At 55.2% G+C, this 15,524-nt stretch overlaps 1 protein-coding gene across 2 annotated transcripts in view; it reads right to left on the bottom strand.

Moving 5' to 3' along the window:
• Positions 1-15,524, bottom strand: part of CNTFR (ciliary neurotrophic factor receptor) — a 210,336-nt gene that overhangs the window by 80,446 nt on the left and 114,366 nt on the right. For both annotated transcript variants that reach the window (XM_059834223.1, XM_059834224.1), the window contains one exon: positions 6,981-7,062. In XM_059834223.1, coding sequence (XP_059690206.1) covers positions 6,981-7,062 — 82 coding nt within the window. The remainder of the gene's footprint in view (positions 1-6,980; positions 7,063-15,524) is intronic.

Here is a 15,524-nt window from a genome sequence, read left to right as displayed (position 1 = left end):
GTTTCTGTCTGCTGCTTCCCTGCAGCTCTGGGCTGGCAGGGAAGATGGGGAGGTAATGGGGAAGCCACCACAGTCATGAATGCCCCGGGATGGAGGTAAAGGACCTTCCTTACAAACGCATCAGAAGGATATGAGTTTCACGCAACCTGAGCTACAGCCAGGTTGTACCTCTGGACAGTGTGGGGTGGGCTAGCCGAGTGGCTACCAGCAGATGCAGCAACCCCACTGGAATGATGCTGGTCCCCAGCAGATGGCCGTGAGCTTAGGCTAGCTTAGCCCCGGGAAGCAATGAGCAAGGCAAAGGAGGCAAAAAGCAGACGCCTGCCCTTGAATGGCAGCCTTCAGAATCATTTAAGCAGGCTCTGTCTCACAGAGAAGCTCGAATCCTAATTGCTGCACATAAGCCACTGGCGCTGGAGCCTTCATTTGAGCGGTAATGTGTCCTCGGTGAGTCAGGCTGACTCACTCGTCGGGTACACGAGTTGCCTACAGAAGTGAGGTGATCACAGGGGTGCCCAGAGGTGCAGGCAGTGCTGCTCTGCCAGAGGTGCTGCATCCAGGGGTGTCCACACCTTTGGTAATACCTTCCCCTGTTGCCCCAGTGCTTGTGTTTTTCCCCTCTTGCTCCAAGGCAGGAGCATCTATCTACATGCCATGGGACTGAGGTCTTCCAGATACAGCTGGGCTCTTTCAGCAGATTATGTGAACACCACTGTGAAATGAGCTCGTTTACCCTGAGGACAGGCTGAGCTAAGCCCCCTGACTTTGACTACGCTGAGCAAACCCTGATAACATCCTTCCAATGCCAAGACATGCCCTTTTATTGATTCAGCACTGTGCCTTGGTTCTGGCTCTCCAAGCTCTCCATGAAGCAAATCTGAAGAGCATTTTTGGCTTCAAGACGGCTTGCAAAGAGTGAGGGATGCAGGGGCAGGTAAAGGCTACGCCAAACCTTGCTTCCTAACCCGAGAGAGGTCCTGGAAACGCTCTGAAACCAGCTCACACACTGAACGGGGCTGCAGTTTGGAGCAAGTCTGGTATGTCAGCCAGCTGGATAATGAGAGCATCCAGAGTTATAACAGGAAGGATTAAAAAATGTAATTGCTAATGGGGAATTAATTGTTAATGGGGAATCATCATTGCAGGAGGGTGTTCCCAGTATGGCCCCGCAGGGATCTGTTCTTGGCCCATTGCTAATCACTGGTCTCATCAATTATCTTGAAGGCAACATAAAACTGTTGCTGGCAAAGTTTGCCAGTGACACAAAGGCTGATGTATAGAACGGAAAGGACGAGTCCATTGCACACACAGCTCTGGAGCAGTTAATATAGTAGCCTTCTCTCGGCAAGAGCATGTGTTTTATGCAGCCAAACACAAGTCCATTCATCTCCAGTGGAGGAATGTAGGTCAGACTCGCAGAAAGCAGGGCTGCATCTTGAGGAGGACAACGCCGATAACGCCTTGGCAGGAGCCACCCGGAGATGAAGTGCCAGTGTGCTGTGATGAGAGCAAAACTTGGCCTGAGACGCAAGGAGGTGTCAGGGGAGGTGGGAAGGTGCTATGTAATGAGAAGACAGAGCTTTCTCCTGCGCTGGCCCCAGTCTGAGAGGGGAATGAGCCCCTGTGGGAAGCATGCACTGTCTCCAGCTTCCTGGCCAGCCACTCAATACACACACACACACACACACGGTCCCTGTGACCTTGCTCTCCCCAGTGTAAAAAGCGAGTGCCAATTACAAGAATTCCAAAACACTCTGTTGCACACACATCTCGCCCTGGGGAGCGGGAGGAAAAACAAACAACACATGACAGATGTTAGTCGTGTCGCTTAATGCATGAGTGAAAGGCACTCCAATAGCATGGTGAGGAGAGAAGAGGAGAGGAGAGAGGAGAGGACAGGACCTTCTGTACCTTCTGTATATATATTTGGAGAGACTACTCCTGCAGTGCTGTCTTAGGTTGGATGCACATCTTCCCTGTGCACCCATAGGTACAAGAGCAAGCCTCAAGACCCAGGTAACCCATCACACCACTTGAATCCAGGCACCCTAACTGAACAGCATTTACACAACAACCAAAACCTACTCATATGTCTACAAACAAACCACACGTTCCTGCATGAATCTGCAAACCACCTCCTACACAGAAACCCCAGAGAACACCCCCAAAAGCAAAGCAACTAGTTTAAGGGTGTCAGGCAGATGCCGTGGGGAGTTGCATGGGCTGACTGATGTGGGAGAAAGCAGAATCCAGAAAAAGCTGGTTGCATCCCTGTCAGCCAACAAATGCCACATGGAGAAGGTTGGACAATGTGGGGAGGGGAGAAAGGTACATATCTACAGTTGGTTTCTCTTTGAAAAGCCAATTTGCATGGCTTTGCTGTGCATTTTGAAGGCTGTTTACTGTCCCAGGCTTTGTCTTAGTTGAAATGTGGGCAGCATTTCTAACGAGGCGCATGCAAACTGGAGCTCTCGGGAGGCTTTGCAGCAGAACCGATTGCAAAAGATTAGCACCAGGGCTTAAGAGACCAAGGGAGAAGGGAAAGTAATGAAACAAAATCTCTCTTTCTTTTCCTCGGTTGAGGAATGATGGGGGCTAATTGCTTGTTGCTGGTGACAAAGAGAGGAGATAGCAGCTTCTGCGCCCATCAATAAATTAACCCCGGCATGTGGCATCTGAAACGCATTCATTTCCAGAGACGTTTATCTCTTTGTCTCCGCTCCTGGGTGAAAACATAATTATTGTTTAAACAGGAGTTAATTCAGCAAGGTGAGGATCAATAAAGCAGAATTACTCCTCTTTTAAAAGCAGAGAAATCTCAATCTGGGACAGATGTGGACATAACTCTGGCAGCGCTGACGGATGGGGAAGATGTTTTGGTTGTGGCAGGAGCCTGGTGAAGCAGAGCTCCCTCTTCCCAGGAATGCTGTAGCCCTTGGGTCTACTGGGAACAGCTAAGTACAGCCACAGGCAGTCATGGCGATGAATAGAAGGAGCTGAAATCACCCATGCTCATACCCTTTATGGCCTGACACGTGGTTAGGCATCTCCACCATGTACACACCTCCCATGCAAGGAGCTTTGGCAAAGCCCTAAGGCTCATGCTGTGGCCTCTCCCTTTCCTTTGAGGGTGCCCAAGCCCCGCTAGGGAGAGGGGCTCTGCATGGCAGAGACCTCTGCCAGTGCTGCTCTCACACGACAGAGCCCCTGGCCAACCAAAGGTGCAAGAGTCGCAGCAGGCAGCATTGTGTCTGTGCCCTCCTGAGCCTTCCCCATCACCTTCCTCTACTCTGAAATAAAGCGGCAGCAACCACTGCCTGGAGAAGGAAACACAGGAAGGAAAACTGAGCTACCCACAATATCAGGGAGGGCACCGGGTTCTCCTGTATGGTCTTCAGCCAGTTCTGCCTCCTCTCTCCCCTCCCATTTCTTTTTGGAGCTCCTGTCCATACCTCTGTGCTGGCTGGGAGCTCTGCAGACATGGACAGCCCCGTGGCTATCTGGGGCAAGGCTCTGGAGGCAGGCTGCCCCCATCCATCAGCCCCCTCTGAAGCTGGTTTACTTTTAGTGCTTACCCATGCAGTGGGGGGACAGCCCTGTACCACTTGCTCAGCGAGTCCAGCACGAGCGCCACACACCACCCCACACCAACCTATTCTGGCAGCTAATCCCTGCAAGCCTCATCTCTTTTTTCCCTGCTTCCAATTTTACCCAGTGCATCGCCTTTTCCTCTGCTAAATTCAGGAGTATTGAGGTGGCTGTTCAAAACGATTCTGCGCCGGCTGCCCGGCCGGGCTGGGGAAGGGCGTGCGTTCAATACAGCAGCAGCGAGCGGCAGCGATCCCCCCCATGCTGAGCACACCGCCGGAGCCTGCCAGAGGCACCCAGCGCGAGGGGCTGAGCAGCGCGGGGCGATCGGTTTAGCAGCAATAGGATTAGCCGTGAGCACACTGTGCGATTCCCGGCTGGCGGCAGCGCTGGTGGCTGCAGCAGCACCCACAGTCCAACCCGGCTGCCCCAAAATGGCATCAATGCCAGAGCCGAAGACCCTGTGGTGGAGGTGGGCTGGGAGCAATCCCCGTTTGATGGCTTGAGCTATTCTGCAGGTGAAGACACAACCCAGGAAATCAGGGATGTTTCTCCTGGGGAGTGGCATCCCCCGCCTGCAGCCAGGCACTCTGCTCCATCCCCATGCCCCCTGGTCAGGGTGACAGAAGGGACCGTGCTGTGGAAGAACCCCTTGCTAACACCCTCTTTTGCTGCCCCATACCTGCAGCAGGACACTCAAAACCCCCTGCCCAAGCCAGCACATTAGTGACACCCTCCGAGCATCCCCCTGGGGCTGCCCTGAGCAATGGCTTCGGTCTCCCACTGCACAGAGCCCATCCCCATGGGTAGCTGGAAGCGGCGGTGCCCAGCTGGCTGGTGCAGGTGTAATTTTAGCAACCTGCCACGGACGCGAAGCAAGGGAGCTCTGCGACCAGAGGGAGGGAGGGTACCCAAATCTGCTGACCTCTGGGACCCCCATCCCCCTGCCCCCAACCTTGGGGAGCATCCTGGGCTCCCACGTCCCAGACAAATGCACCCTTTGCTCTGCCAGCTCCAAGGAGAAGGACCAAAGATGAGCAGCAGAGGTGTTAACGCATGAGCAGCCTCACCTCCTCTGAGTCCAATCTGCTTTTATTAATTCATGTGGCACTTTGCAGGACGCTCCAGTAATCACCAGGGTGCATGTGAGAGCCAGGAGCGGGTGGCCAGCCTCCCTGCGCCGCGCTCGTGCTCACTTAACAGCTTGTCACATCCTCCTCACTCAAGTATTCAGTGCTAATGCATCTCTTAAAGTGCTTCAAGAGCTATTAAAGTCGAGCATGACTCAAGTGCATGATAAATGGACTCTATGCCAGCGTCTTCCCCCCACTCCACCCTGTCCCTGCCACCAGTGGGATTAATCCATCCCCCCACTCCATTCCCACTGTGCTTTCCCAGCCAGAGTGCCTGGCTAGCAGGGGATGAGCCCCAGGGCTGGCTGGCGAGGGGAGGCTGCAGCAGGGCAGGGGGTGCGCTCTGGGTGGGGGGGATGGAGCACACCCCTTGGGTCTGCAACGCAGGGCAGATGCTGCCTGACTTCACCTGCATGTGTGCAGCCTCTCCAAACTGGGCACGGTGGGATGGGCAGGAGACCTGCTGCACCAAAGCCTGTGCTCAGAGCATCACCTCGGTGTTTCAGAGAGGTGCCCAGGAGGGACATATGGTGCCGCTGGGGAACAGACTGAGGACAGTCCTGGCACTGCCGTACTAGCTTTCCTCCTGCTCTTATACCCAATTTTCCCCCCTCCCTCCAGTGCAGAGCAGCCTCTCTGGCTCCTGCAGATGGAGAGAGCTCTGCCTCACTCCATGCACCCCCTCCAGGTGCCTGTTGAAGCACTCAGGTCTCAGCAGCTCCTGTTTCAAGCTGGTGCCCCAGACATCTCCCTCCCCAACGCAGCTGGGCAAGGGAAGGAGGGGGGACACAGGGATGGGGAAGCGATGCTGCCAAATCCCTGAATCCTGCCGGATCATGGAGCAGAAGGTGACAGTCGTTGCAGCTCGCCTGGCCAGGGGCCTGCCCCCGGGGCCATGCTCTCTGCAGCAGCACGCTGCTGCCACCAGCGAAACATGTGGCCCTGGCCAGCGCTGGTGGGGAGCAGTGTTTGATTCTCTGTCTAGAAAACACATTTCAAGTGTGCGTAACCCTGAAGTAGCTGGCACTTCTGTGTTTTGTGCATCTCCCTGTGCAACAGGTCTGGGCTCCTGTCCCCACAGTACGGAGGGAAGCAGCACAGTGCATCCAAGGGATGCTCTGGCAGCCTTGACACTGGGTCCTTCAAGGCTTCCAAGGCAGCAGTCCTGCAAGCACAGCAGGACCAAGCACCACTGCTTCTCTGCAGAAGGCATCACCCCACCAGAAGCAGCACAGCTCAGCACCCAAATGCTTCGAGCAGGCGCCCTGGGAAGGTGCTGGGAATGCTCCTGCAACACCACCCAGCAAGCTCCCTTGTGTCCGGAGAGGGGCTGTCCTCATGCGATGGGGACATCCTGCCAAACCCCAGCTGCATTGTGTCCAAGCTGGCAGCTTCTAGCAATGTAAACACACCCAGCTAGATTTAGGGCAGCTCAATGGGGTGCTCTGGCTGGGTTCCTCAATCCCACAGAGCCCACGGATGCACAGATGTCCTTACTGGAGCTCATTATCAAAATTCTCCTCTATAATCCACTGACAGCAACAAACAGCAGGCAGGGTGACTGCCAGCGATCCACTGAGTTTTGGAGGTGCCCCATTTTGTCCCATTTTTGCAGGGCTACCACAGGTGACCCCACAGCGGGACCCAACCCACTGCCCCATAACCTTCCTGCTCCTGCCTGGAGCCAGGATCACTGGTGTCTATGAAATTGCCTCTCTCTAAAGCCATTGCTAAGGTAAGCCCCAAATCCTCTGCTAACCTGGAGAGGCAGGAGCTAGTGGTGGGCACAGATGGGTGGGGGCAATGGGGGCAAAGTCACGCCAAGGGGGTGAGAGCAGGATGAGGGACCCACCATGGTCATGGGGTAGGGTGTTGGGTCTTGGGGCTGCCAGGCTGCCATTTCTTCCCACCTGCTCATCCCTTCACGGGTGGGTTGCGCAGGGCATCGTGCAGAAAAGGCAGGGTGAAGGGCTGGGAAGCAGTGCCCGGGCTGTAGGGGAACCCTGGGACACGCAGGGGTGTGGGCAGGGCGAGGGGGACCAGCGGGTTCTGGGGGGACGCACGATGCCCGAACGCCACAGTGGCAGGCAGGAGGGGACGCATGCATCATGGAGAGGAGAAAAGTGGTAACATCCAGAAACATCCTATCAGGCAAGCCTGGCGAGCGCACTCAGCTTGCCCCAGGAGAGAGGATGGAGGAGTGGCACTGACGTTTTTTGGGACCCCCCAGGTGGGAGAGGTCTGAAGAGACTCACTCACCCTGCTGGCTGTGTCTCTGGGCGTACACCACCACCACCGCGGCGAGCACCACGCAGCAGGCTGACGGGACAGGGTTAGCCATCTGTGGAAGCAAACACAGGCAGGAGCAGTCAGGGTTTGCCCCCCCAGGAGACCTCGCACGCGGCGTGCCGAGAGCCGGTCCCTCCTGGGCAGCTAAAGGGAGTGACGGGACCGCAAGGAGATGGCCACGAAGCGAGACTTCATCTCAGCCATGGGGGAACTTGCTGCAAAACAAGGCATTTTGCTGGCACACGCTTCATCGTTCAATGGCCTGTGGCACTTTCCATGGGAGCTGCCAGCATAACCAGGTGCCCGAAGGCGAAGATATGCTTTACACAAATGCTGCATGTTCCTCGTCTCATTTTCAACCTTCCCCTTAAGAAAGTCAAAACCTAGTGCTGGGGTCTCCTTGGCAGCTGCAGCATCACAGTAGGAGCAGACGCTGCCTGCAAATGCGTTGCAGAGTGTTTTTGATGAGATGGGAGCACACCCAGTCACTTCACAGCAGTATCTGGTGCTTAGGATGTGAAAGATGCAGATCCCAGCACAGGCAGCTGCTGCTGCTGCTCTGGTGTGGCCCCTTCTAGCACCAGCACTGAGCACCATGCTGTCCACTAGCCCAATGCAAGCGGCAGCATTTTTGGGCATGCCAGGGACAGCATAACCCTCACCAGTGTCTTCGCAGTGAGTGATGGGTGTAGCATGATGCCTCAGCCACCTGCCAGCAACGCCCCGATGGGCCATGGTTTGGCCTCATCTCTCTGGGCTGGGAGAGGGGCAGAGGCTGCTCTGTCCCAGCGGTGCCATGTCCCAGGGGATGCTGGGGTGCAGGGAGGTGCGGATGGGGGGATGGCTAAGAAGGCAGGCGGGTGGAGACAAGCTGGGCTTCAGGGACAAGCAGGGAACATCCTCCTTGCACCAACGAGACTCCCTGGGAATGGACGAACGGCAGCAACAACCGCAAGGATGCCCTGCACAGTCCTGCCAGGTTCGGGGATGCCAAAGCTCTCCTCCTCTTGCAGCTGGGGCTGGTGGAGGAGACCAGAGCCAGGAGGGAGCTGCTGGGGACGGCGATGGGGATGCTGGCCCACCCACCAGGAGGTAAACAGCACCATGCGTGAAAAGCAAATTACAGCTTCAAAACCGTTTAAACCTCTCTAATCTCCAGCACTGTATCGGTAACGCGTGGAGGACTGCCTTTTAATCTAGAACATGAGTATGGGCTCGTTAGCCAGATGGCATCCATTTAAACCTAAATAAAGGGGGAGCTGTACCGGCCAGAGAAAAAAAAAACAGCAAAACATATTCCATTACCCAACACGGCCATTGCAGGAGCCCAGATGGCCTCGGGTTCGCAGCAGGACAGGAGCCTTTGCAATGCTGGAGGGGAAGGCAAGCATGGCTGCGAGGGATGTCAGATTTTGGGGTGCAGCCTGATCTCAAATGCCTCTCAGGGGCAGGGATGCTGGAAGGACGGGGGCCCTGAAAATGGGGAGCTGGGAGACAGGCAGAGAAGAGACCCATGGCCTCGCTGCTGAATTTGCAGCTCTGGGTTTGGGCAGTGAGGGCTGGCAGTGAGACCCGGCCCCGGCGCAGCTGTGGCAGCAGAGCACAGACACGCCAGCCCCAGACCCCGCTCCCAGCCCAGCCCCAGCCCTCCCGGGTCACCTTGAGCAAATTGCTCTCACTGCCTCCCCCGTGCCTCAGTTTCCCTGCCTGTAAAACAGAGATAATGAAGGTGACCTTACTTTGAAAGCTCTGGAAGAGGAGCGCTAAGTGCTAATTAAAACATCGTTATCATTCACTCTGCTTCTTCTCTCCTGCTCCTCTTTTTCCCATGCCTGCTCTCTGCTCTGCCTCTTCCATGTGCCCCCACCGCGCTCACAGAGTGGCTCCCCTGCTGCCACCCTGCCTCTGCGTAAGCTGCCAGTGCAAGCGACAGCTTGGGGAGCAGGCGATGGCTGGGACCCGAGGTAGGTGGCAATGCCATATCCCAGGGCAGTGCTGGCACATGGGGCTCCGAGCACCTTGGGAGCTGCCTGCAAACCAGGAGCTGACCCTCCGTACCATTCCCAAATTCACTTCCCACTGAATGTTCCCTCCCTACAGCCCTGGAAGTTGGTGGGTGGCACCAAGAGTTGAAGCAGGTAAGGAATTGCACCAGGGCTGTAGCACCCTGCATTGCAGTCCAGGTACCCCCAGGTAGTGCAGCCATCCCATCTCTGGGGACAGTGGCAATGAAGGGATGCAGGATGGGAGCCCCGTCAATCAGCTTGCTCTTTGAAAAGTATGAGATCTGCTCGCCGGAGCCTTCGGTTTGGCTCGTGCCGGTGCAAATATCATCACCAACCATCACGCTCTACATCTCGGTCCTGCCGGGGAGTAAAGCCACTCACTCTCCCCTGCTGCTCCTCGTCTTATCAGTCATTAAAGTAATTGCTGCTGCTCCTGCCCATGTGCCTGGCAGCCTCACGGGAGGCTGGACCCGTGTGGAGACTGGCACCAGAGTTACGTGGCAAGGGACAATTCCTGCCCCGAAGCACTGACAGTCTCGAGGGTGATGCTGTTTGGCTACAGGTGGAAAAAGAGAGTGAGAGGAGGGACCCAGCTCAGGTCACTGGGGACTCTGTGGCATGGCCAGGACACAGGCAGAGGCTCCCAGTGCTGGCACAGAGACCTCACCGCTCAGCTGCTTTCACCCTGCAAAACCTCATTTCTTTTCGGAGATGAGCCCTGCCTCCAGGCAGCAGCCGGAGCTATTTTAGTGCGAAAAATCTAGCCAGAAAACCAACTTTTTCTCACTTGAATTGCAATTTCACATGCAGTATTTGCTTTGTTTGCCTGTTTTGCCCAAAGCCATGTTGAATTTTTTTTTCCAAGCACATAACAAAACCTTCCCAATTTCTGCAGATGCTTCTAATGCAAATTTCCATTTGCTGTATTTGCCCATTTAACAGTTTCTCTAGCAAAAGCCAGCACCCTGGCACACAGGCACACGGGCCAGTGAGCAGCAGCTCACCAGGCGTGCGGCTCCCTGAGCTGTGTCCCCGCTCTGGCAGGGACCACTGGAAAGGTGACGATGAGGAACTGCATTTATTACACAGCAAACCCAGCAGTGGGAAACAATCTTCTGTGGAAAAAGAGGTTGGATAATATTTGCTTTTGCCCCTGTAGTGAATCTTTTCTTGGTGGTGGAGAGGAAAGAGGAGCCTGGGCAGGAGTGGAGGGAGGCAAGCGGGCACATGAGATGCAGTGGCCCAGCAGCTCTGGAGCTGGAGGTACCTCCAGCAGTCTTCCTCGCTGTCCCCAGCTTCTTGTTTTGGGAGAGACCAACTGGTTGATCCTTCCCTGCCTTATCCTCTCCACCAAGGGCAATGAGGACATCAGTCATGGTCACACTTAGCAGAAGACAACTCAATGTAGACATGAGTATGATCCGCTCTGGCAGCCCTCGGTCTAAATCAAATGTGTTTCCAGTTGTGCTTTCCCTGAGCCGGATCAGGCTACGTGGAAGGGGGCTGTGGCCAGACCTACATGAAGATTCGCCCAGAAGCTACCCCTGCAAGCAGGACTGAAGGGGCACAGTGATGTGACATTAACTGCTGTGGTGTGATGGAGTGAGGGCAGTCCCAAGCTGGGCAGCAAGAGCAAAGACGATCTGGTATCCAAGCAAAAAGTAGGATGCCACTGTCTGCTGAACAGTCCCAGTGTCCTCTTCTGAGCAGGCAGAGAGATAGATCCTTTCCAGCCCCGCCATAGAAGGATACCCAAAGCCATGGGGATGCTCACTGGTAATGGGGTATCAACTGGCAACAGCCATCTGGGAGCTGCTTGGCCATCCTGTGAACACATTCCAGAGCCAAGAGACTCCCTGTTGCATGTTGGGACAAACCCGGGACCTTCTAATTTTCCTGTAATTCATCACGTGCCACCATGACCTGCCCCAGGTGCCAAGCAGCTCCAGGACAGGGCTGTCCCTGGCTGATGAGGGACGCAGGCTGCAGCCCAGCCTCCTCCCATCACAGCCCCCTCCAAGCCACAATAAGTAAGTAAGACTCTGTTCTGGAAGCAGGCGGCTCCCACAAAAAAGAAAAAAAAGTGGTAGATTCAAAGCCTAGCATTTCCATGACAAAGTCTTCCATCGGGCAATTCCCCACCAGGTGCTGTTAGAGGGCCTGGCTCTGAAGTGGTGACCGGGGGAGAAAAAAGCTCCGTTACGCTGCTTCTTCCCCGCACGCCTTCCAAAGAAGCTTTGCAGTGCCTGTACTGCAGGCACCAACTGTAGACGCTATGGTGTGCCTGTACTGCAGATGACTGTAGACGCTATGGTCTGCCTGTACTGCAGGCACCAACTGTAAACACTATGGTACAACCTCTACTGCAGACACTGACTGTAGGTGCTATGATACACCTGTACTGCAGACACCAACTGTAGACGCTAAGGTACGCCTGTCCTGCGCACACTGACTGCAGACACTACAGGACACCTGTACTGCAGATGCTGATTGTTGACCTTACAGTACACCTGTACTGCAGATGCTGACTGTAGACTGTACCGTACACCTCTGCCGCAGATGCTGACTGTAGACACTGCAGCACACCTATCCTGCAGGAGAGATCACGATCTGCCTGTCCCCGAGGTGTGATGCTATGTCTGTAATGCAGATGCTGACTGTAGCCATTACGGTGCACCTGCGCTGGAGCCATTTGCAGCAGACACCTCCTGGGCCCCAGCCCCAAAAGAAACACCCTTACCAAAGCCATCCTCGATTGTTCAGCCCAGCCCTTTGCTAACAGAAATCCTGCTACAGCTTTCCCCAGCCCTGGGGATCTGGGGTGCCTCCAGCAAGATGCCATCCCTCCTGGAGGGTACCGCATGCTGCTGGGATGAGCAGTGAGGCATCGCAGTGGGCAGGACATGCTCCAGCCCCGGTTCCCGCAGGGATTGCACCACTCGTGGGCAGCACTGTGGGCAAAGGGGCCTCCCTGGGAGCAGTGCTTGGGCGCCCAAAAGCACTGAGTGCCGTCTCCTCCCTTCAGATCACCCCTGGCAGCAAGGCAAGGGAAAGAAGAGGAAAAAATAGTCACTTAATGTTGTACACTTGCTAACAGCCCTGAAACCTCTTGGCCTTACAATGCCCCATCAGTGCTAAACTCCACTTAGCTGCTTAAGAGGAGGAGAGAGAAGAGGGGCTTTATCATCTCCTTAATACGTGCTGTCAGAAAGCCTTACCTGCAGAGCCAGAGTCCCTGCTGCTTGAAAAGCCTTCCTAAATCCAGTTTAAACCCCCACTGTCAACAGGGCGATTAGCACTGCCCCCCTGGACCACGAGCACCATGGGGATGACTGGGGCCAGCTGAAATTAATTCACTCATGGCTCTCACGGACTATGACTTTCCTCCCTCCACTTCCTCCCTTTCCAGTAACGAAGTGGAGATGTCGAGCGAGAGGATGCCCCGGAGGAAGGAGCCTCCCACGGCTGAGCCCCTCCATCACTGTGCCTCTGCCAGCCTGGGGAGTACCACCAGACCTCTGGGCAGCTGTACAGACCCTCCTGCCCCCCTGGTCTAGGATAGATGGACAGGTGGAAGGAAGGCCCTCAAAAAATCTCCCAGCTGCTTTGGTTGAAGACGTGCCCCTCAAGGTAGTCCTATGCTTGCAGGGCTCTTGGCTCCACCATAGGTGTGCTGATGCCTGGAGTTGCTCCCTCATCCCTGGACATCAGTGATAAGATGACTCAGTGAGAAAGGCAGTGACCAAAGCTGCTCCTGGTGCCCATGGGGATAAAAAAAGAGGCTCTGCTGGAAAGAGCATCACCTCAGCTAACACCAGAGCCACCTCCCAAGGGGGTACTGCAGAGCCCAGGGGCTCCAGGGGGAGCGGGGATGGTTCAGGGAGGAGCAAGCAACACATGAAATGTCTCAGGCTGTTTGGGATCCTGCTTGGCTGGCGAACTGGCTCCCAGGATAGGTAATTTCTTGCTTGTATATATCTCACCGACATGCTCCTGCTGGGGCAGGGAGCTGGGAAAATGCCCGGAGGGCCCCAAGACCCCCGGGTGGACCAGTCTCAGTCCTCACCCTGCAGCTGCAGAGGCTGGAGCATTTCTGCTCCAGCAGCAAGGTGGGTTCCTCTCATCTTAAACCTTGCAGAGAGCATTGCACGTGCACACCACTGGGAACCTCCCCAGTGACCCTGCCCACCAACAGCCCTCAGTTCCATTGCCATCGCAAGGCAATGCTGCTGTGCAGGCAGCTGCCTGTCGCTGCCTGTCCCCTCTTCCCATTCAGAGCTTTGAAGGGGGATGTTTCCCACAGCCTGTACCTGTCCTCGCAACTACTGTCATGTTAACTGGCCTTTCTGCAAGTGGAGGGCAGCAGTCCAAGCCCAGCCATCTGCTCCAGCAGTGATAAAAGCCAATGCAAAGCACAGCATACTAATAAGCATCTCACATTTTCGAAATTGGTGCCGGGAGAAAGCACGGCAGGGCAGGAGGGGGCCTGAATCCCCACAGCGGAGGTTGCAGAGAAACATTTCCCCAAGCCTATTCCTCAAGGACACTGGTGCCAGCCGGGCACGAACTCAACTGAGCCGCTGTACCCAAGCCCCACTCCTCCACACCCCAGACAGCCTCCGAGATGGAGGAAAGCTTGGACCAGTGATGGGAAACGCCATTTTCATCCCCTTTTTACTCAACTTTCCTCCATGCTGAGCATTTTCCAGCTTCCTGCAGAGCGAGGTTGCAGGAATCAATCGAATGTTTGCTTCTATTAAAGAAGTGCCAAAGACGGTGTGTTTTTCTGGTGCCTTCATTCAAATGGCATCTTGGGTTGTTTTTTTCCATAGATGCTTCCCCCAGTGGCGTGGAGCTGACAGTGCCATGCCAGGGACAGACAGAGGAGATCAGACAAGGGAGGGAAATGGGAGATGGGAGATGTTCATGGTCCAGGTGTTTCCCAGTGCTCCTCCCTGGAAGCTGGAGAAATCACCCAAGCTAGGTGCCTTTGGGGGCAGATCGTGCTCACTCCACCTCTCCAGGCTGCGATTACTGTGGGAAGGAGCTCTTGGTGTCACACTGAATTTTGGCACTTCAATTCCCAGTCTCCACTCACGAAAACAGAATATTAATGGCGTGGAACAAAACCCAAAACAAAATACAAAACCAAAACCCAACTCCCATACACCAAGCAAATAGCCCCAAATGCTTTAGGAAGGTCCTGCTGCCTCACGCTAGGTTCGGTTTCTGATTTCCAGGCAAACGCTTGCAACATTTCTTATTTTTGTCCACAGGGCTGCGTTGCCCTTCAGACCCCCCCAGATTTTGCTCACAACCCTGCTTTTTGCCTTGAAGATAGTCTGTGGCCAGGCTGCTTTATGAACTCCCCAACACCCCTTAAGACGCGAACTTCCAGGGCAGAAAAAAGCACCCTTGTGTTAAAATCCAGACTGTGCCATAGTCATGCGCCTTCCTGAGCAAAACAAAGAGGAAAGGGAGGACAGACAGAGCTCGTTGTCCAGACTTCCTCCATCAGCTGGATGCCCGTGGCACAGTGGACATGGCGTAGGGCAGCATGGTGTTTTCAAGCCTCTTCAAGCCTTTCTAAGCCTCAGGAGCCTGGTCGCTGGTAATGGCGATTTTGCGGGGGGTCTGGCCACAGGACCCTTAACAACCCCCTCAATGGCACCTGGGGACATAGGAACAAAGGGGTTTGGCTTGAAATATGAAGACTGCACCTCTTAGTAGCCCAAACTTGCTCCTCTAGAGGTCTGTTTTCTGTAGCACCCATGCAAGCAAGGGGCTAGACACCAGCGTGGGCTGTGGGTCGGAGCTCGCTGGTGCTGGGGTTACCCGAATGGTACCATGCTGGAGATGTGAAGGGCACTGTGCTGCTGCAGAAGCACAGGGGCAAGTGGGGTGCAACTGCTGGCTGCTGTCCCAACCCAACAGCTGACACCCTGCAGCCTGCAGGACCCCTTCCCTCTAGCACAGGCAGGACCATGCTGGCTTGGCCCCAGAAAACCTCCTGGTGGTGATGTCCCCAAGCCAGGGAGAGCTACAGCTCACACCCAAATCAACAAGCATAGCCAAGGACTGAGGCCACAGCATCGCTGCTCAGAAAGCAGGGCAGGTTTGCTTTTCGCCAGCATGCTATGACAGAGCTGGAGGAGGATGAGAACCTGAAGCTGTGTTGCAGGAGCTCAGGGACATTAGCAGGATTGGAGTGAGGAGCGCTGGAAGAGACCTTGGCTGCCCATCTTGTCCAGGGAGGGAATAAGACGCTGGCTTAGCTGCTGGGAGTGTAAGGGAGGGAGCATCCAGTTGTACAGAGCTTGCTGGGCATTTTAATTTTGGCTTGTTTATTTGTTTGGGCTTTTTTTCTTTAAGTGCTTGGCACGGAGGAAGCCACTCCAATGACTCTGACACCGCCTCCCCAGAGACGCCTCGGGATGATTTGTTTTGCTTTGCCTCATCTCTCCCCCATGCCTGCAGTACGAGCTGGCATGAGGATGGGGCGGGCAGG

The sequence above is a fragment of the Gavia stellata genome, chromosome Z (assembly GCF_030936135.1).
Source record: "Gavia stellata isolate bGavSte3 chromosome Z, bGavSte3.hap2, whole genome shotgun sequence".
Taxonomy (NCBI): Eukaryota; Metazoa; Chordata; class Aves; order Gaviiformes; family Gaviidae; genus Gavia; species Gavia stellata.
Note: the sequence above shows the minus strand (reverse complement) of the source record. Positions and strands in the feature narration are given on the sequence as shown.